We start from the raw sequence: 22,672 nt of genomic DNA, 5'->3' as shown, positions 1-22,672 counted from the left end.
GCAGTAGCATTTTGAGTGTTTTTTTTTTTTTTAAACAAGTTAACTATTTTGTGTGTAACAAATTACCCCAAAACTTAATGGCTTCACATAATAACGTTTATCTTAGTTTTCTGAGGGCCAGAAATTTGGGACAGTCTAGCTGGGGAGTTCTGGCTTAAGTTTCGTCTTTCACAAAGTTGTAGTCAAGAGAATGACTAAAGCTGGAGACTCTACTTCTGGGTGGCTCACTCACCTGGCTGGAGTCGGTATTGGCTCTATTAGCAAGCCTGAGTTCCTCCCTCAATGGCCTCTCCCAGGGTTCCTGGTGTGGCTAGCTTTCCCCCAAGCAAGTGAACCAAGAGAGCGAGATAGAAGCTGCAGGGCCTTTTATGACCTATTTCAGAACACCCCCGCCACACTCTACTGATCACATGGACTTGCTCAGATTACCCAGGGGAAGAGAGTACACAGGGTGTGAAAACCAGGGGGCCGCCTCAGAAGCCAGCAATCACCTCCTTGGAAAAAAGGGAAAAGGTTCCTATCTTCTTAATCCTTTGTACCTGGCTAAGCACCGTTTGCAAGTGCAGGAGCTGTGTCTGTCACTCCATAGCATCTGGGTCCCCGTCACCACATCTCTTGCAGGGATCCACGAAATTATGGGGCTCTTTCTTTAGTCATCTCTAGCTCAAGAGAGTACCTTGGGAGACAATAGGCAAGTAAAGGTGCCATCATAAGAATTCCACTGTTTGCCATGGGCATTTGCCATTTTCCCCCTGATTTTTTTTTTTACGTGTCCTGTCAACTCCAAATACATGGTGTGAGGTGTTACCGCTGGCCATCTGTCCTGGAATTGTGCGGAGTTGCACTGCTTAGAAGCCTTTATTACATGATATGTCTAGGATTGTAATACACATTCTTCCAAGGAACATTTGACCATTGAAGACCCATGAGTATTCCTTCCTTTTAGCACATTTATTTAATATTTATATACTTCTTGATGTGTGTACTTAATTTCCAGACATTTCTCATATGAGCAAATTGCCTAAATACACTTGTGAGATGCCGAATGTTATTAAACCAAAAACAAGGGTATAATAAAATAGCAATTTAAGGGTAATTTACTAACAACTGGAGCCCTTAAACATTGACATAGTGTTGTGTAGTGCCATTGTATAATAATACCAGACTTGGTATTCAAACACACTCTTTGTCACTCCAAGAATCATTGGGACAGTTTCCTAATCCTAATGGCCTTTAATTATAGCTCTACTAAGATTTTCTTTTTAGTATTCCTGTGTCCCTAGTTTATAAATTATAAATCATTAACTTTTACCTTCATAAAACAGCCAGCAAGCTCATAACATCTCTGGTCTTTATCCAGAGAAATAATAAAGTATTCAGAGAAAGTTAATAGAGGTGAGTTGGCATCACTAAACCTTGCTGTTCTTGGGCTTCAATTTTTCCAGATTGTCTGCTGAACAGAACGATGTTGGGGTGGATAATAATAGACACTGCCTCACAGAAGTGATCGGTTAATTGACCATTTTGAGGATTCCTGGGTCTTCTCCAGTAAGGAGAATCCATTGAATGCACGTCTCAGTAAAAGCTCTTTTCTTTCTGGAAGATGGTGTGGATGCCACAGAGAAGGCCAGTGGGCAGCTGGCAGGACTGAGCCATTATGTACCAAGTCTCCACATGTGGGACCTGACTTCTGTTTGCAGGTGGAGATACTCCCTCTCGTCAGTGCCCTGGGGATGCTCTGAGAGACTGATTGATTCTGTACTAACTAGAAAGCAAGGAAGTAGAGCCTGCAATGCTGGCTTATTAATTTGCCAGGAGGAGCCATCATCAGAGGGACCAAATGTACTCAAAGTCCATATAATCAGCACAGCAAGGCCACCACAGGAAGCCAAATCATAATCAGAAACCATTTACAGGTATTAAGTTGCCCTGAAAAATCATCATCACAGAATCTAGAAATACATCAAGTCTGTGTGATCAGTTCATTCTCTCCCTGAAGGTACCTGGGAAGCTAAATCATAGACCTAAGGTTGTTTGGTGAATGGATAATCAGGATGAGGGAGGCTAAGTGAGGCTAAGCAGCAATAGGTTAGCTTCATGAGTTCATCTCATGGTGGAAATGACTTTGCCCAAAGGACTGAACTACTCAAAGCCAAATGCCTAAACTTCCTTTTTCCTAGAGGGGCACTCGGATAGGTGTATTACTTATCTCTGGCCACATAACAAAGCACCCAAAGCATAGCAGCTTTAAACAACGATAAACATGTTAGCACACACAGTCCGTGGATCAGGAATACGCATGGTGCTGGCTCGGGGTTCCTGGAGTGCAGTCACCTGGAGGCTGAACCAGTGCTGGGCCTTCTGCTTCCAAGATGGTCCTTTCCCATGGCTGCCGGCTGGCACTGGATGGTGACAGGAGGCCCCAGCTCCTCACCAGCAAGAGCTCCCTCCCTATTGGGCTGCTCCACACAGCATGGCAGCTGGCCTCCCCCAGAGTGTGTGACCCAGGAGAGCAAGGCCAAAGCTGCAGTGCCTCTGGTTACCTAATTTGTGATGTCACATGCTGTCATGCTACTTTCTAGTTGAGGGAAGTGACTCACTAGGTCCAGCTTCCTTTAAAGGGAAGGGAATTAAGTGGGCTCCACCTTTTGGAGAAGAGTGTCAAGGAAATTGTGCACATATTTTAAAACCACAATAGGTATCACCTACATTGTCTCTGTAACTCCTTTTTTCCTCTATTTCCATAGCTGACCAACTCTTCTGATCTATCTACTCTATAAATATATTTGTATTATATTTATAAAAATAATATTAGTACACTAATTGTATACTTAATCATATGTTATATGTGGATAATTATATATTTTATGTATTATGTAATTACATCCTATCTAATAAAAGAGAAACATGGTAATTGGCGTACGACCGCTACCCTTCCCATTGGCTAATCAGCGAGATATGCAAATTAACTGCCAGCCAAGATCGCGAACGGCAGCCAGGCAGCTTGAAACTAACATGAGGCTTGCTTGCTTCAGTGACAGAGGAACCCAACGTTCCTTGCCTGCCTTGCGGGCCTCTGAGCCTGCAGTTTAAGTAACATTGTAACAAATATAGAAGCTAAACAAAACCCCAGAAACCTGCTTTCAGCGAGCCCGGATCTCAGAGCTGGAGTTATACATTGTTTCAATTATAGAACCGAAACAAACCAGATACCTGCTTTCAGCAGCAGAGGCCTAAGAGCTGGAGCCTCAGAGCTAAAGCTGGCCCAGAATAAAAAAGAAAAAGAAAAAAAGGAGCAGTTGGGAGCTTCAGTCACCTGTCAGCCTGAAAATAGCCCTCAGCCCCTCACCCAGACTGGCCAGGCACCCCAGTGGGGACCCCCACCCTGAAGGGTGTGTGACCAGCTGCAAACAGCCATCATCCCCTCATCCAGACTGGACAGGCACCCCAGTGGGGTCCCCCACCCTGATCCAGGACACCCTTCAGGGCAAACCAGCCAGCCCCCACCCATGCACCAGGCCTCTATTCTATATAGTAAAAGGGTAATATGCCTCCCAGCACCGGGATCAGCGGAGCCGCGAGGCCTCCAGGCACCGGGATCAGTGTGACAGGGGGCAGCGCCCAAACCCCCTGATTGCCCTGTGGCTCTGTGTGTGACAGGGGGCAGGGCCACAACCTCCCTATCGGCCCTGCTCTGATCCTGACAGGGGAAGGTGCCCCAACCCCCTGATCAGCCCTGCTCTGTGCCTGATAGGGGGGAGCTCCCCAACCCCCTGATCGCCCCGCGGCTCTATGTATGACGGTGCGGTGCCCCAACAACCCCCCCACCCACGGGCCCTGCTCTGTGTGTGACAGGGTAGAGCCATAACCTCCCCATCGGCCCTGCCCTGAGTGTGAGAATGGCGGCGCCCCAACCCCCTGATTGGCCCTGCTCTGTGTGTGACAGGGGGCGGTGCCCCAACTCCCCTATCGGCCCTACTCTGTGAGTGACGGGGGAGCTCCTCAACCCCCTGATGGGCCCTGCTCTGTGCGTGACAGGGGGTAGCTCCCCAACCCCCTGATCGACCCTGCTCTGTGCGTAACAGGGGGGAGCTCCCCAACCCCCTTATCGGCCCTGCTCTGTGCGTGACAGGGGGCAGCGCCCCAACCCCCTGATTGGTCCTGCTCTGTGCATGACGGGGTGGTGCCGCAACCTCCCCATTGACCCTGCCTTGAGTGTGACAGGGGGTGGTGCCCCAACCCCCCAATCGGCCCTACCCTGAGCATGACTGAGGGTGGCATCGCAACCTCCCAATCTGCCCTGCTCTGTGCATGACGGGGGCGGCGCCCCAACTCCCCAGTCGGCCCTGCTCTGAGCCCGACCAGGGGCTGCACCTAGGGATTGGGCCTGCCCTCTCCCACTCGGGAGCAGGCCTAAGCCAGCAGGTCGTTATCTCCCGAGGGGTCCCAGACTGCAAGAGGCCACAGGCTGGGCTGAGGGACCCCCCTCCCCCCCCGAGTGCACAAATTTTTGTGCACCGGGCCTCTAGTATAGTATAAATATAATTGCATTTAGCATGTTCAAGCTCTTCTAGCATGATAACCCTTATGCATCTTTATGTTACTTTGCATACTCCCGTTCTGCCATCTCACCAGCGAGGGGGCCTGGGACAAGTTCCTTGACCTCTCTGTGCCTCTGTGTCCTCATGTGTAAGAGAAGGCTGTAGGACAGGGGTGGGCAAACTTTTTGACTCGAGAGCCACAATGGGTTCTTAAACTGGACCGGAGGGCTGGAACAAAAGCATGGATGGAGTGTTTGTGTGAACTAATATAAATTCAAAGTAAACATTATTACATAAAAGGGTACGGTCTTTTATTTCAATAGTTTTATTCATTTCAAATGGGCCGGATTTGGCCTGCGGGCCATAGTTTGCCCACGGCTGCTGTAGGACCTACCGCCCAAGGTTCTGGTGAGGATTCAGTGAATAATTATATGACAGCACTTAGAAGAGTACGTGGTGTGCAGAAAACATTCAGTCCTGTCAACTGGCAGCCTGGCCGCTGTGGCAGTGACAGAAACAGTTTGATCCAGTCGGTGTACCTGGCCCTCGGAAGGCAGTCCTATGTCCATGTTCCCAGCGGCAGGTAAACAAAGTCATAGTTGTCTTCCTGGTCACGTCACAGCCCCACCCCGTCCCAGCACTGTCCCAAGGACAGAGAAAGAACTGATTCAGGCCTGGACGGGACCGGGCAGCGGCCCCTCATGTCCCTTTCCTCTTCGCGGTGCTTGTTGCTCCTCTGGAACCCAGGTTAATACCTGGCAGAGAGGTTCGCGGGCATAACATGTTTAGTTTGTACTCTGAATCCTGTTTACGGTTTGTTTTTGTTCCTGATTTTTTTTTTAGACTGACCTTTTGCGGAAGGGGACAGTATCCAAACAGGGAAGTGACCTAGCAGAAAGCTAGGGAGTTCCTTGAGCCTCGTGCATTTCTATTCAAGGTTGTTCCCAAATTGTATTTTTAAACACATCTGATCAGTGTTGGCGTCGGATGTGGGTTCATCTTCCTCTTGGGCCCTTTTGCTTCTTGCCAGCGCCTGTCAAGCAACTTGGGCTTAGTGAAGAGATTTTGTCTTCATCCAAAGCATATTCATGATTTATAACAAGCCAGGTTTGCTGAAAATGTATTGATGAGAAAGTTAGAATTGGTGCTTTTTCCATCTCCCGGAGCAACTTTCTTTAAAAGGGAGGCTATACCTAATGGGATGCATGAAGGTTGTCTTGTGTCAGGTGGCAGTTAGCTAAATATAGTCAGGGAGCTGGGAGGGACCTGCCGAGGTCATCTCTACCCTCCCACCCGCCTTCCCATCTGAATGTCTCTAGTACTGTGCAAGCCAGTGCAGTAGCCACAGCCATGCATGGCTTCTGAGCCTTCCGGCTGTGGCAAGTGTACGCTGAGTTGTGCTGTTGGTGGTAAAATACACCCTGGATTTCAAAGACTTCATACAAAGCAAAGAATGGAAAATGTTTCATCCATAACTTTAGATTAATTACAAGTTGAAATAATAATATTTTGACATATTGGATTAAATAACATTTACCATTAAAATTAATTTCACCTCCTTTTTAAACTTTGAATATATGTGAAATTCCATAGTCCATATCAATATCCATCCACTTCTGTAGACCATCTAGTTCTATTCCTCGTGCCCCCAGGACAGACTGTAGAGCCTTTCTTAGAGACTCCTCTGGGTCTTTTGTCATTCTGGCACTTGGTTCTTCTCCACATCCCATTTTAATCTCTCCTGCCTCAATTTGAAGACTTCCACTTCCAAATGACTGTTCATCTCCTTTAGAGATCTCTACTGGAGAGGAGTCAAGCATCTTTTCATATTGTTCAATTGTAAGCTCAATAACCCCATTGCCTTTCACCTTTTTACTTTGTCCCCCTTTTCCAACTCTGATGAGGTTTTGTGACCTTTGCTGGGTCATCTTTGGTCCATTATTTTTAAAACTTGGTATCCAGCTCTAGCTGGTTTGGCTCAGTGGATAGAGTGTCGGCCTGCAGACTGAAGATCCTGGGTTCGATTCTGGTCAAAGGCACATGCCCGGATTGCAGGCTTGCTCCCCAGTAGGGGGTGTGCCAGAGGCAGCCAATCAATGATTCTCTCTCATCTTTGATGTTTGTATCTCTCTTTCCCTCTCCCTTCCTCCCTGAAATCAATAAAAATATATTTTTTAAAAAACTTGGTATCCAAAACCACCCAATATCACTCTACTGTGGGCCTGACTAATATAGAGACAAGTAGAAGGAATTATTTCCACCATCAAGTACTTGAATGGTTATTTTGATACATTACCTCATTTAATCCTACAACACAAGGAGAGCAGATGCTCTTGGTAACACTCTTGACTGATGAGAGAGTTGAGGCTCAGAGACGTTAAGTAATCAATTGACCAAGGCTCCACTACAAATTAAGTGGCAGATCTGGGATTCGTGCCCAGGTTTGCCTGACTCCAAAACCCACATTTTTTCATTACATACCTTGCCGATACTTTTCTCCGAATACACCCCTGTGGTCCTGAGAGGCCTTCAGAGTACGTGGCTGTTGCATTTGCGACTTAGTCAGTGATGCCTCTGGAGCTTATTCTATGTTTCTGCCTTTCTAGAATTTTGAAGCCCTTATGCTCAATCCCAGAAACCCCTTTTCAACCCTGCAGATACTGCGTGAAAGCCAGTGGGACTGCCCCTCCTTGTAGGGTCATCAAGTTGAGTTTTTCAGGTATCAGGAATGACTTTTCTAGAAGAGAGCTTTCTTTCCTGTGGCCGAAGGTCCTGTGGATAGCTCAGTCCCCAGGACAAGCTACTTCTCAAAGGCCAGTCAAGGCGAAGTGCATTGTATATCCATGTTTACCTAAAGTCAGCAGGTTTGTTTTGATCTGAAGAGATCCTTTTGAGTGTGTTAGAAACAGATCTTCATATGGATGAACCTTGAAGGCATTATGCAAAATAAAAGAAACCAGTCATAAAAGGACAAATACTGTGTGAACCCACTTATATGAGGTACCCAGAGTAGTCAAAGTCACAGAGTCAGGAAGAATGGTGGTTGCCGGGGGATATGATGAGGAGGGGATGGGGAGTTACTGTTTAATGAGTATGGACTTTTGGTTTGGGAAGATGAAAAAGATCTAGATATGGATGGTGGTGATGGTTGCTCTACATTGTAATGGACTTAATACCACCGAACTGTGCACTTAAAAATGATTTAGCCCGGCCGGTATGGCTCAGTGATTGAGCGTCGACCTATGAACCAGGAGGTCACGATTCGATTCCTGGTCAGGGCATATGCCCAGGTTGCGGGCTTGATCTCCAGTGTGGGGTGGGCAGGAGGCAGCCAATCAATGATTCTCTCTCATCATTGATGTTTCTATCTCTCTAGCCCTCTCCCTTCCTCTCTGAAATAAATAAAAATGTATTTAAAAAATGGTTTAAATGATAAATATGTTACATATATTTTACCACAATAGAGACAACCAGACAGACCTTGTATACATAGAGAAAGCTATCTTCCATACGTGATCAGCGGTGGAGCCTGAGCTCATTGCTCCTTTGAGACTTGAGCTCACAGTCGTTTTCTGAGTCAGCTTCTTAGGAGCAAGGTGCAGGCTTACTTCATGAGGATGAGGGGAGTCATTTTTTTTTCCTTGACATATTTCTCCATCTCAGAAGTCTTACCAACTTCACACAACTGCCTTTACCAGGATGTAAACCACTTTTCCACAGACATCTGGAGGTGGGGAAGGGGTGGGAAGCAGCCTTATCCTCAAGGACTCCAGATATGGACCCTTGATTAAACTTGCCTCTTTTATAGAGATTTTTGTCTTCTGTATCTCCTCCTCCCCCATCTATCAGAAGATGTCTAAGAAAAAGAAAATAACAACAACAACAAAAACCAGGGCTGTAATTCTGTTTGGTTGCACCAAAGTAGTTGCAGCCTCTTTGGAGACCTAAGTGAAAAGTAGATTAAGGACCAAAAACATCTAAGAACGTTTGTTCCATGTTTTCCTGAAGGCACTGCCCTCTGACAATCTGAGGTCAGTTATCCAATCTGATGCATGGGCTGTTTTGAGAAAATTTAGTCAGAGCACCTGGATGGGGACGCTAACCCACAGGCATTCTCTTTGCCGTGTGGTGTTCTGTGTCATTGTGGCCTTGTTTACTTATGTGCCCTGTATGTTTTCCTTTCCAGGAATCATTAACCAATGGCAACAGGAATCCAAGGATAAAGTGATTTCCCTCCTGTTAACTCACCTGCCTTTGCTGAAGCCAGGAAACCTCGACGCAAAAGTAGAGTATATGAAACTGCTGCCCAAGATCCTGGCGCACTCTATCGAACACAACCAGCACATCGAGGAGAGTAGGCAGCTGCTGTCCTATGCGTTGATACATCCGGCCACCTCGTTGGAAGACCGCAGTGCTTTAGCCATGTGGCTGAATCACTTGGAGGACCGCACGTCAACCAGCTTCGGTGGCCAGACCCGAGGCCGCTCGGACTCTGTGGATTATGGGCAGACACACTACTATCACCAAAGACAGAACTCCAACGACAAGCTCAACGGGTGGCAGAACTCTCGGGATTCTGGGATTTGCATCAACGCCTCCAACTGGCAGGACAAAAGTCTGGGGTGCGAGAACGGCCATGTGCCCCTCTACTCCTCCTCATCCGTCCCCACTACAATCAATACGATCGGAACCAGCACAAGTACAAGTAAGTCCCCTGGAAGCCTTTTAGCGCAGTCTGGTTTGGCGACTTGCTGTGTGTGGCATGCCTGCTGGGAATGTCTGCTCTGAGCACAGGTAACCCCGGGAGAGAAGGGCTGATTGGAATTGGCTGTGGGAAGGGATCTTCGGACCCCGTCTTTGTTGCTCTTTTGACTCTGGAAGGATGAAATGCTGGGCAGGTAAAAATGATTGATGGTCCAAATTTGGGTTACAAAAGAGATTAAAAAAAAATTTTTTTTAATAACTTGGTGAAAGAAGGAAACTTCCTGTTTCCACTAATAGAAATGCTTTCACCCACGTGTCTTTCACCCCGGGGTCTTTGGATTTGCCAAGATGCTGTTATGTGTGAATTTCCAAACCTCATTCTAACCCCTGGTTAACCAGGCAGCCTCATGGACTTTGTGCATTTTCCCTTTTTCTTTCTTTTTCCTTTTTTTTTTTTTTAAATTTTCCCCTGGAATGTTCCCTCCCTTGCATCTCCTGGTGTTATCCCCAGTTGTTGGGGGGCACGTTTCCTCCTGGCCAGGGGGAGCAGGTTTGCTAACTGAGAATGCTGCTCTGTGCTGTGGCCTGGTGTGAATGCTGTGGTCTTCTCTCGCTCAGTCTAACCTCTTAGGAGATGTGGGTCGGGACCTGCTTTGCAGGGGCACAGGGGCAGCAAAGGACAGCTTCCTACTCTTTTGACCATGAAAGCAAAGTGCCCTGCGTGCAGCTGGGACGAGGGCCGGAGTCTTCTCAAAATGCCATTGGTGTTTCTGCAAAGTAGCAGCTTGGGAGAATGGGCGGTCATCAAACAGAGCTCCTTGATGCTCGTTTGCACGAGTCTGTGAATACAGTCTCAGTGCTGAGATGACTTCCTCAGGGGAATGCTTCTGCGGTTAGAGCTTAGATGCCAGTGAACATGTGGGAACCCCCACCTAAAAGATAGGAGAGTATTAAGAATTGGCCGTGACGGCTTCGTGGCCTCTTCCACCACTTGGATTTTTTTTGGCAAATAGGCCTTTTAAAATGGCCTTCTCACATACGGAGGGGTGCTGAATTATAACTCCATCAATTGAAACAGTACCTTCGTGAGGTAACCAAGGAAATAACTAAGATACTGCAGTGATGATGCTACAACATGAGATTTAAATTCTTTCTACATTTGAATTGAGATACCAATAACTTGCACATTTGGAGAATTGGGTGATTTTTGCATCATTAATTTATTATGTCAGAGGTTCTGGTGACTGTCTTTCTCACAGACTAGTAATCCAGGGAACAGTTTCGCCACCCTTCAGTGATGAGAGTGATGCTGGGACTGTTAGAGCAGACGATGCAAGCTGGGGTGACAGAACTTCTTGGCCCAGGTTTCCTGGGTCTGGGAAAGAACCTAGAAATCGTTACAAAACTCCTTGATAGCGGGACAGAATCAAGCTCAGAGCCACTTGCCTTCTCAAAACTTGGTCTTTTGTGTTGTAAGGGGTTGAGTTGGCATCATTAGTCTGCACCTTAGTCTTGGGCCACCACCTTTCTGCTCCACTGATTTAAACATTCAAGGTTGGGTCTTGACAAGATTTGTGCCTTGAGATGATATCAAATTGTAGTTAACCGGTACTTCTGTTTTTCACTGTGGCCACCAGCCTCACCGAGAGGAGGAAGTGCAGAGATGCTATCCTGGCCTCCCAGATCTTTAGGTCCCTGTGTAGCACTTGAGCAGAAAAGGACTTGAAGGTTTAACAAGATAGCGAGATTACATATCACAGGAAGAAGAAAGGGGTTGGAGCCCTGTTCCCGAGCAAAGAAGATAAGAGCTCAGATCTTTCCTCCATAAAGTTTCATTCAAACACTTAGGCCGTGTCGACACTTGTATTTTAATGATATCTCTTTAACAAAACATTAATGTCATTGCTTTTTTTCCCCCTCTGCATTGTCCACAGAGCAGCCCACCTGGCGTGGCTCAGTGGTTGAGCATCGACCTATGAACCAGGAGGTCACGGTTTGATTCCTGGTTGGGGCCCATGCCTGGGTTTTGAACTTCATCCCCAGTATGGGGTGTACAGGAGGCAGCCGGTCAATGATTCTCATCATTGATGTTTCTATCTCTCTCCCTTTCCTTCCTCTCTGGAAAAAGAAAAAAAAAAGACAGTGAGGAGCAAAGTGCAAACACTGATACTCAGACAGTGTCCTCATTTGCATCTTCTGATGGTCACCTGATGAAAGCACCTTTCCTGGGCCCCAGCCTGGCAGAGTGGTCTCGTGGGCCTTGTGGCCATTTCACCGCAGTAGAAAAGGGCTCAGACTTAAGGCGTCAGGGTCCCGTCTGCTGCTCCGAAGAGCCGCATTTTCCCCCTCTTTCAAATCAGAAAAAACATCTGCACAAAACAACCTGATTATACTAGTAAGTAAAGAACTGAAATCAGTTAGTGCTTTATATTCTCAAATGACCAGCCACATTAATGATGGTTAATGAAAAGAAACTAACCCTCCTTACACAGTTTTTTATTTTTAACCTTGGTTGACTCCATTATTTTATTCCTTTGATCATTGTGCTCCAGCAACATGCCTTAGCATTTGTGGCCTCCTCCCTCTGTGAATTCTGAATCATTCAACTACCCCGCAAACACTTGTTTCATCCACAGATGCTTAGTGCTGTGTTTGAGCCTATGGGATATAAGGAAGTTTAAGGGAAGTGTTTCCCCCTTCAGGGAGCCTATAATATAAACAGAGAGAGAAAACGTATCAATCAGCCTCACAATTAAAAATTAAATGTTCCCTTTCCCCCAGACTTTTATCCACAGAGATTTTACATAACAATTCATGAGTTTTATAAAAATGTAGTTAAAAAAAACCAAACACACACACACACCTCTAAGAGCTGCCACAAGGCAGTATAGGGCTGTTTCAGCTGAGGGGGGTGTGGTGGGGGGAGTCCGTACTATAAGGACTGTGAATGTAGGGAGTGGAGAAATCATTGTGAACTGGAGGGTCAGGAAAGCCTTGCAGAGGAAGTAGGAAGTGCACTGGGATGGACATCTAGGGAGGAGCCAGGGGAGGGCACTGAGGGTAGGGATATGGGTTGTGGCAAAGCAGTGGGGGTAACAGTGTGCAGGCAGGTTATAGTGTGAGGAGGAAGCAGAGGTTCACGCAGGACATGGCAGTGAGTAAAGATAATAAGAGCAGACCAAGGGGAGGGGCCTGAAGCCCTAAAGTGGCCAAGCATGACAGCTTGGGCATGGGGATGACATGAGCAACATTGTAAGAGATACTGGCCTGTGGACAGATAGCAAGTGATGAGTGCAGAGCCAGTGAATTTCAAAGCCTCAGTGGTGAGGTAATAAAAGTAGCAGTAGCTGTGGAGCAGAGGAATGTTCCCAGGTGGATTGCTGAGGATTCAGTATTGACTTGGACATGCATCACTGATTCGCGTATTTGTTTGTTCATTCACTTAGGGAGTGTTCACTGAGCACTAGTATATGCCTCCCCGGCTCAAGACACTCAGGCTATGTTAGTGGACAAGACAAAGCTGTCCTTCCTCGTGGAACCTGCAGTCTAAGAGATTAAGCGACATGGAAATAAGAAAAAGTAGAATCAGGAGGATCAGACCTACTGGTGAGGTGGTATAGGGTGATCAGAGTAGACCTCATCGAGAAGGTGATGTGCAAGCAACGACGTGAAGGCGAGGTTGTTTAGGCAAGTGGTGTCTGAGGGAGGAGTAGTCCAGTCAGAGGAGAAGCGAGAGCAAAGATCCCAAAACAGAGGAGTGCCAGCCTGTTTGGGGAAACGCAAGAAGGCCGGTGGCTGAAAGGGAATGAGTGAGTGTGATACACAGTGGTCGGGGTTACGGAGGTAATGGGAGGGACAGATCCTACAGGGCATGTAGGTCATTGCCAGGATTTTGGCTTTTACTCTCAATAAACCAGGAAGCCGTTGGAGGATTTTTGGCGAATGCATGGCGTGGTCTGACTCATTTTAAAGGGATCACTTTGGCTGCTGTATTAAGAATAGATTATAGTAGGGCGAGGGTAAAAACACAAAGAACAGTTAAGAGGCTATTGCAGTAATCTGGTGACTCAGACCAAGATAGCTGCAGTAGAGTGGGCCAGGGGGAGACAGGGTCAGAGTCTAGATATACTTTGGAAGTAGAGCCAACAAGTTTTCCCAACAGAAGAAAAGAGGGTGTGTGGGAGAGAATTCAAGAATGACTCCAGGGTTTTTGCTTATACAACTAGAAGGACGGCCTTGGCATTAGTTGAGATAGGGAAGTCCCTATTTACTGAATAGGTTTCAGGGTAAGATTGGGAGTTCAAAGTCCTGTATGATGAGCTTGCATGTCTGTTAGACAATCAGAGGTGCTTAGTAGGCAGTTGGATTTATGAGTGTGTAGTTTGGGAGAGAAAACTGCTCCGAGATAGACATTTGGGAGTTACTAGCACATTGGGTGGTATGTAAAGCTATGAAACTAATTGAGATTACCAACATAGTGATGTACATAGAGAAAAAGACCAAGGACCAACCCTGGGTACTTCAACAGGAAGCCTGGAAACAGAGGAGGGAGCAGCAAAAGACACTAAAGAGAAATCACTGAAGTTGGGAAAATGTCAAAAGTGTGTGTGTCTGCCAAGGCAAATGAAGAAAGTGTTACATGGAGGAAAGAGTGATGAACTGAATAAAATTCTACTAATTGATCAAATAAGATGAGGACCGAGAATTAATGAAGGATAGACAGTAGATGTAAACTGGGAGTGTTACACACATGACAGGCATTTAAGGGATGAAGAAAGTTGTGATTCCAAAGAGATAAGAGCGAAGATAGGGAGAAAAACTAGCTACAAGCTTGATTTAGACTATATATTGACAATGAGAAGGTGCAGGAACAGTGACATGGAGGAAAATGATGTTTAGAAGGTATTGAAAATAGATGATGGAACCAGAGTTTTTGAAGGAAGGGATTATGATAAGATTAAGAAAAGGGGCAAAAACTAAGCCCTAATATAACAAGGAACAACCTATTTTCATCCATTTAGATATTAAATCAAGTGAGATCTATTAGAGCTGGGCTTTTTCTTCTGAGATCAGAGAAGAATGGGTTGGGGCAGATTGAGAAGTCTATTGAATAGCATCAGAAGAGAGGGAAGAATGTATTTTCCATACCTTATTACGCAGGAGTCTGATGGCTGAGAGCGAGAATGTGTAGATTGTTCATCATACACCTGTGGGGCCAGAAAGGACCAAAGTACTGGCTGTCACAAACCATACACAAGTTTTGGTGAACTTTTTTCAGCCATCACAAGTAATTCAAACACAGGGTGCATAGGACCTGGCTTAGCATCTCTAGGTTTGCTTCCTGTCTGGTCTGCTACTGAAAACGTAAACCATTCAGGTAAAGATCGAGCCTCCTGGTTTTCTTAAGGGCCCACAGCATTCCCTTTGTGAAGGTCAGTGCCACCATCCTGGCCCCAGACTTCCTGTCTAACCATTTTCCACTCTTCACTAGCAGACCAGGACCTGGGAAGAAAGTTTTTTCTATCAGATCGCTGCAATACTTGATTTTCTTGTTGGCATTCTTTACATTTGGATTTGAAAATATGCTGACTTTTGCTAGCTCTGAATGAGGCAAAAACTCAGAAACTTTGAGTAGCAAAAATTATTCCAAAATGCTCCATTTGAACTGCTCCCTTCTACAATTTAATGGTACAGTATGGAACCTTAGAATTTCTTAATCTCAATGGATTTTTCTGATGATAAAAAATAATACATTTATACATTTAACAAATTGGTGCCATAGTTCATAAGTAAATCAACTGCAATAGCATACAACGACATAGTGTTTATTACATTCTGGGTGCTGTTCAAAACCCTTTACATAAACATTAACTCATTTAATCCTCATAACCCCATACTGAGTATTATTGTTATCCCCATTTGACAGATGAACAAACTGAGGCACAACACAGCTAAGTAACTTGACAGATTCACAAAGTGGATGAACTGGGGTTTGAATCCAGGCAGTCAGGCTCCAGAGTCAAGGTTACTGCTTCTCCCTCCTAATCCCACCCTCAGAGGTTGACTGAATTAGTAGCTAGTAGACCCTTGTTTTATTGTGACCCTGAGTTTGCCCCACATAGTTCCGCCACCCCAGTGCATCGGTGTTCTCCACAGCACACAGACCTAAGACAGGCCCACGTCTGTGACTCCCTGAGAAAGAGGAGCTGTTCCTGTGCTCGCTTCGCACTGACCTGTGTACCTTGATGTCAGGCCTTCTCGTTCTGTGTCTCAGCTTTTGATTTGTTTGCTTCTCCTTCCTGATTGCAGACTCCTTGGGGACAGGGGTTGTGTCTTTTGAACAAATATATTTTTATTGATTTCAGAGAAGAAGGGGGAGGGAGAGTAAGAGAGAAACGTCAATGATAAGAATCATTGATCGGCTGCCTCCTACACGCCCCCTACTGGGGATTGAGCCTGCAACCCTGGCATGTGCCCTGACCAGAAATCGAACCGTGACTTCCTGACCCATAGATCGATGCTCAGCCACTGAGCCACACCGGTTGGGCAGGGGTTGTCTTTATCCTTCTTGCCCAGCGCCTAGAACACAGAAAGTTTGGAGATGGCACATTCTTGGCATGCATTTAGCTGCCACTCTTCCATGGCCGAGAGTCTCTGTTAGATAATATCTGTCTCTTGCAAAGCCCAGATGTGGCCTCCGAATCCTCCTCAATTTGCCCCTTGAGGCAGCCACTGTAATTCAGTAAGAGATGGTGTGTGAGTTAAGCCTGTCTACCCACCCTGCCATAAATGTTTGCTGAAAGGCAGGGACTTAATAAATCCCTGGCTCACTAGGCAGATGTGCATGAAGTTAATGAATTTCCTAAATAAACGAGAAAAATATCTTTGGGAATTCAAGAAATATTTGGTCATTTAGCCTTCTGTCATAATCCTCATGGAGACATTTATTGTTACTCTTGCTTTTTGTGTGACTTATTTTACCAATTTGGTCTCAGTACTAACAGATATATACTGTGATCTTGATTGTGGAGGTAGGTATTTGAATGTGTACATGTGATAAAACACCCATAGAGTAATGCATGAATTCAAACAAACAAAAAATTAATGTGTACAAAAACTGCCGAGATCTGAGTATGATCTATCGTCTTGTTTAAGGTCAGTTTCCTGATGTTGATAATACACTATAGTCATGCAAAATGTCACCTTGGAGGAAGCAGGGGGATGGGTACATGAAACCTCTCTGTGTAGTATTTTTGCAATTCATTATAAATCTATAATTATTTCATACTTAAAAGGTAAAAAACAAACAACAACAACAAAAAACCAGGGACATTCAGAGCCTGGGTGTTTCTTGAGCTTTGGTCCTTGTTTCTTGGCCTTCCTGGGAGGTGGGGGGTCTGTCCATTTATGGAAAGGATGGTGGCTCAGCCCCATGGAGCTCACACCTGAAACAACACTACTTCAGCAGGCGAGGTGAGGCGTGGGGCCACGTGGACTTCAGGGAAAGTGGTCCATGGATCATCCCTCAGGCCGCCAGGGCCAGCTCTTTCAGAGATAACTGTTTGGCTCAAGAAGTCCTTCCCTTTTCCTCTGCCTTCACATTTTCTTTCAAGGCCACCAGCCACTTGGGACTCCTTCTAGTCAGACTGCGAAGAACCATCAGAACACGTAGTCAAGGGAAGGAGAGAGACCGCACAGCGCTAGGCAGGCCTGAGAAGGAAAGACGTCTTTGTGAATGGCCCCTTGGAAACTGAAAAGGGGACTCATTCTGTCTTGCAGGCTGCAGGTCATCCCATCCCAAGCTTTTAGAGCCACTGGTATCATTTGGAGTGCCAATCTTCATGGAATTACTTTGTCTTATACCAGCAGACTTTCTCGGTGGAAAATTTCTTCCTCCCCCAAATCTAGCCAACCTGGCATGCAACTGAAAAATTCCATTATTGCCTTAACCCCTCATTTGCTCTTCAAAGAGGTAACTCTAGTTGCTTTGCTTCCTTTGAAAAGCATTTATAACAGCTGGCATGAGATATATTTAGTTCAGCTTCCTTCCCCTTTGGGGGAAACTTTTTTTAAGTATGCCACTGGCCTTCCTGACACTACATTGTGAAGATATCTCAGTGGTGTCTTGGAGGACCCAATATTGCCCCTGCCTAATCCTCCTCCCGTTTCCAGAGTCCAGTGGTTTTGCAGGATTGTGCTTTTCCTCACCACGCCTAGTGTTTGTTTTCTGGGGCGTGGGGAACAGTTAGAAAAACACTGTAGTAAGCAAGAAGTCCACTAGTTGATTGTGAGTCGGAGATCCCAGTGCTTGAGAAAAGTCAAAGGCCCGCTTGGGCTACATTCATTTGGGGTCATGAGGCTGTGCCATCCGCCCCCCATCCAGGAGGATTTTTTTTAGACTAATAACAGTGAGGTCTATTAAATACTAGATGAGCTACAGAGGAAGGCAGTAGTGTTTCCAATTCTCCACTGTACTTCAGAAATGGAATAGATTCTGGCTGGAATAAATGCCTTACATGGGACTAGCCTGGAAGAGGAGAGGAACAAGGCTTGGAAATGGATAGGGAGGCTTCTTTAAGACTCTGAGCCCTATAGTCTTATGATTTCTGTTATTTCATAAGATTTAGTGTCACAGCCTAACAGTGCCTGCTCCACAAACAACTCGATAAGGAATAATCTAATCACAAGTAATTGCATTTACTTATTTTTTACTTGTCTCACTTTTAAGATGTTCAGGGACAAAGTCAGGTTACAATGAGGAAAGTTGTATTATGAATGTAACATATATATGTGTGTGTGTGTGTGTGTGTGTGTGTGTGTGTATGCAAAGATATTTTTGATAACTTTAATAGCAAGCAAATTAAACCCTAAATTTCATGGTTTCAGATAAGGGTAAATCTTAGTGGCAGCAATTATTGTCAATTGAGGATCTACTTTCTCTTAAACACTGTAAATATCCTTCCCGCCATTCCCTTACCCCTGCCCTAGTCTTCAACATTCTATTAGGTAAAATACAGCATTAGAAAACCTCAGATATAAGTTAAGTAAGAGAAGGGTATGGAGATAGGGAAGCGAGGTAGGCAGAGGGTTCCAAAATCTTGAGAATGCTAGGAAGGATTTTTGTGGAAGGCTAAAATTCCCAACATACTGTGGGGTACTCGTTCTTCACCAAAATTTGGATCGTTTCCACAGACAAATTCCATGACTGGAATTAGAGAGCGGAGCCATGAGAGCACAGCGCTCGAATTAGAAATTCATTCCGTAGCCGACCTGGCTGAGGTGCATCGTTTTGGAAGAGCCCAACAAAACCCGTATGGCGCTAAATGTTTATATCAGATTACTTTACACTTTGGTTTTCTCCTTTGCACAGCTAGACACTGCAATGCAAAGGGAGTTCTAAAGCCAACTGTGGCATTTTACATGTTCAAGTTTGAGGTGTTAATGATGAGGCAGTCTTGGTCAAGAACAAGAACATGACTTTGGAGTCAGATGACTTAGTTTTAAATTCCAGCTCCAACAGTAACTGGGTATGTGACAATGGACACATTACTTGGCCTCTAAACCGCCTTCCCTCATCTATAAAATTAGAATTGATTGCAGTAGAAACCTCTTAATTACCTTGATCAGGATGGTTAGTTGATGTGGTTATTACAAGAGCCATTTAAAGCAGGATGTTGTTTGAAAAGGAAAAGACCTTATATGATTTTAACTTAAAGGATAGATACATACATTAATGTGTGGTCTTTTGTGGAGAGTTATGACCCTTGCTTTGGGCTCCTGACTGTGGCAGGTCTTGGTCTTTACTGCATAAATCACATCCTTGATGCATTATTGTCTGTGATTTCTTTAAAATGGAGCGGGCATTTGAGGACATTTGCAAAAACAATCAGGGTATAGAATCTTTCTAAATTGTTTTTATTTCTTTTAAAAATTTAGCTTATAGTTCTCTCACACTGAATTCAACAGTAGATTTTTAAGTAAAACAATGACTATTTCTAAAGCATGTAACAAAGTTTTTGTGTAATTAACTTTTTTATAATTCATATGTCATCACCGCTGTTATACCTTTTAATTTAACATATTGACCATAATAAGTGCACTGGCATAAACAGGTTTGGGAACAAATTCAACTAACTCTTGGTACACCCACAAATCAGCCGGTGGGAGCAGAAACACAAGTAAATTACAGTCCTTAAGGAGCCAATGAGCCATGGGCATCACTAAGTAGTCTAAAGGGACTGGAGAATGCTGGGTTGGTCCAGCAAGTTGTTTAAAAGGAGCTGAGTAAAGAGAGCTAGTTCTAAGGGTTATTGTGAGGATTAAATGAGAAATGTGTATAAAGCACTTTCCATTAGGGAGATGCTCAACAAGTGATAGCCCTCATTATTATTTCTCGCTGGTTGTTAATGCTGATGCAGTAAGGGGTGCTTCTTCCACTGAGCAGGCTCTGCAGTAAACAAGGGTGCAATGGGCTCCCTCTTCCAATATGCTAACCTGGATATCAAGATACTTCATTCAACTCTATGGAGAGGTGAAGAGCCAGCCTTCCACAAATACCACCAGTATCCCTTTAAGGTCTGTTCCAGTGATGCATCTTACTAAATACCTTAAAATAGACCAGAAATTTAAAAAAAAAGAAAGAGTCAAGAAGAAGGTAAAAATTTGTTAATGTTGCTTCTATGGGATCCATTGCTAACACGAACAATTTTTCTAATTAGTACTAAGTATAAGGATATTATTTTAATATAAAAATGACCCTTAAGTAACAGAATAGGATTGCCTGCAGATAAGTGACACATAGATACAGGCCAGGGAAATGTGTCCAGGGAGAGGGTGCCACGAGTTAGTGCCAAGGTGAACAGAGCAGTGGATCAGGAAAGTCGCTGCCCCAAACTCAGCGTGTGATCTCCCTCTCCCAAGAACTGCTACTTCCTTATGAAGGCATGATGTGGGGTGGACCCTAGAGACCCTCTCTGGCCTTGCACTCTATGCTTCCAAGGTAGAAAAATCTCCAACTCCTTGTGCACTGGTGGTGAGCATTCTGTGCTGTTATACTGGGCTGAATGGATGGAGGAGAATGAAATGTCAAGCAATGTGTTGGGCTAGTCTAGGAGAATTGGCACCCGCCAAGGCCAGGAGGAGATCCCCCTCCTATTCTCTGAATTAACCACACACTCAGTAAGAACATTATATGGTTTTGGTCCCCCACATTTTTAAAAGAATGCGAACACCAGTAACCAATACCTGGAATGTGAATCTGGGAAGTCTGCAGTCAGGGCTTGGGGGAATTACTTTCCCTCTATCTTTTGAAGGGAGTGCCTTGTTAATGCCATATATTACCTATGAAAAATAAAAGGGAGAAAGAAGATATTCTAAAAGAAAAGACAGGGTAATATAGCCTGGAGTAGTATTAATAGGAAGGGTACTTCCATGAGATCCTTGGTCATGTAGAGAGAATAGAAAACTGGCAAGGATTCCAGGTAAAGATCTTGGTGATGGTGAAATTCCAAGGCATGTGGAATCCAAATGTGGATTTTCTGTCCTTTCTGAGCTTAAAGAGAGAAAATTGTTTTAAAAAAAGAGGAATTACCAGGTTCAGTTGCCTGGTGCCTAGATCATAGGCTCTTGAAAGCCACTCTTGTGATGGGAGTCTGTTAGAAGAGGACCGTTTGAAGGTTCTGTTTTAAGAGATCTGATAAACATTTGGCAGGTTACTGGTCTTGTTCCCATACCACTATGTCAAACATTTCCACAGTGGAAGCAGGGCATGCAGCTTTGGGGCTCTGTCCCAAAAGCTTCTACCCATTTTGGATTAAAAACCCCCACAACTCTTGCTATATCCAAGTTAAAATCAAATTAGACGTGTATCTCTTAGTCCCAGCTTCCCAAGAGGCAGTCCCCGAGTAGCATCAGTGGACAAGGGGTGATGGTGACAGGTGTTATGAAACTGAGCACACTCTCCTGATCTATCACTAATCTCAAGGTGTGAAGCTTCTGGACGAGGACACATACTATATACAAGTCTCCTTGGAAGAGGACACATACTATATACAAGTCTCCTTTAAACAGTGCTGTATTCTGAAAACATTGCCGGAAATAACCTTATTTTGAAATGACCTTTTTTTGAATCAGATAATTCTTCTATGACTTGGGGTACAAAGTCTTGGTTTTTAAATGATCTTCATTGATAGGAACTCTTAAAATCAGGTAAAGGGCCTCAGCTCCTGAGATTCTCTATCAAAGTTAATGTATAAAGTATTTTTAAATAACAAATGTTGAAGGATTTCATCGGGTGGTTTTATTTTGGGATAGGTATCATAGTTCTCTGATTAGTACATTGGCATTCTTTAGGTGACTTTCTTGCTTTTGGTTTGCTGTTTTTAACAAGTCCCATTCATATGTCTTTGGATGAACCGGGTGGGCAGTGCTGCTCATTTCCACCTCAGGCTGAGTTTGTAAATGCAGAGGGAAGTCTTCCTGAATACCTTCAGGGGCTGGAGAGAGAGCTTGTTGAGGAGAGCCACGTAAGGGCGTGGCTGGAATGATGCCTGGGTCTGCATCCACTGGATGCATTGGGAGAATGCTCAAGATTGCAGCACACTTGGAAAGCTGCAAGAATTTCATAGTCATTTGGCCCCAAGGAGATAGGTTGTGAGAAAGGGAATTCTTTCTATATGCTCATTGTTATCTGAGGAATTATTCTGTGCCTGTGATATTGTTATTAACTCTACTAGGTTTAGCAGGATAATTTTAATATCCCAACTTAACGTTTGTTATTCTAAAAGTCAGAGCTTACGACAAGTACAATAATGGCATCTTTGGGTAAAAATGACTACACTTGTGTGTCTGTTTACTTTTGACAATGTAGCTCCAAATTTACCTGGAATCTCAAAGCATTGTGGGCTTCGCTTCAAAGTAGGAGAGTTTTTTACTCCCAAGAGGGTCTCTGCTTTGGTTATGAGGCCGACAATGTGGTTGAGACCAGCCAAGTCCCTAAATCTGGACCTGAGCTGCAGATCCTAAATTCAAGGCCAGCTTGTTGCATAGCTCCCTGCTGTTCAGGAATGAGTATTGTCAGTACTCAGAGAAGGTAGATGGCTTGTAAGCAAATAATGTGTTGCTTGAGGCTTTCTTTTCAAGCCTGTGAGATCTGTGAAAAAGAATTTAAAGTTCCTTATGGTCCCAGTTGTTTTCCTAATTTTCTGTTGGTGATCTCTCTCTGGCTAGACAGCTGCCTAATTTGTTTTTGCTTCTAGAGTTGTTCTCTTGCTCCTCTTCCCCAGCCACTCCATCTGTATGCAGTCCAGAGAGCAGGCTAATTATGGGGTGCTGGAGGAGCAGTTGCTCAGAGAAAAGCTCTTTAAGGGCTTGACTGGGATAGCTCAACGCTGGGGTCACACTCATGACCATCTCCTCACTCATGTCTA

General features: G+C 44.8%; 1 protein-coding gene across 1 annotated transcript in view; it reads left to right on the top strand.

Moving 5' to 3' along the window:
• Positions 1-22,672, top strand: part of SAMD4A (sterile alpha motif domain containing 4A) — a 211,276-nt gene that overhangs the window by 122,211 nt on the left and 66,393 nt on the right. The window contains exon 3 of the mRNA XM_081101343.1: positions 8,728-9,246. Coding sequence (XP_080957469.1) covers positions 8,728-9,246 — 519 coding nt within the window. The remainder of the gene's footprint in view (positions 1-8,727; positions 9,247-22,672) is intronic.

Source organism: Myotis nattereri, assembly GCF_964212035.1.
Source record: "Myotis nattereri genome assembly, chromosome: 1".
Taxonomy (NCBI): domain Eukaryota; kingdom Metazoa; phylum Chordata; class Mammalia; order Chiroptera; family Vespertilionidae; genus Myotis; species Myotis nattereri.
Note: the sequence above shows the minus strand (reverse complement) of the source record. Positions and strands in the feature narration are given on the sequence as shown.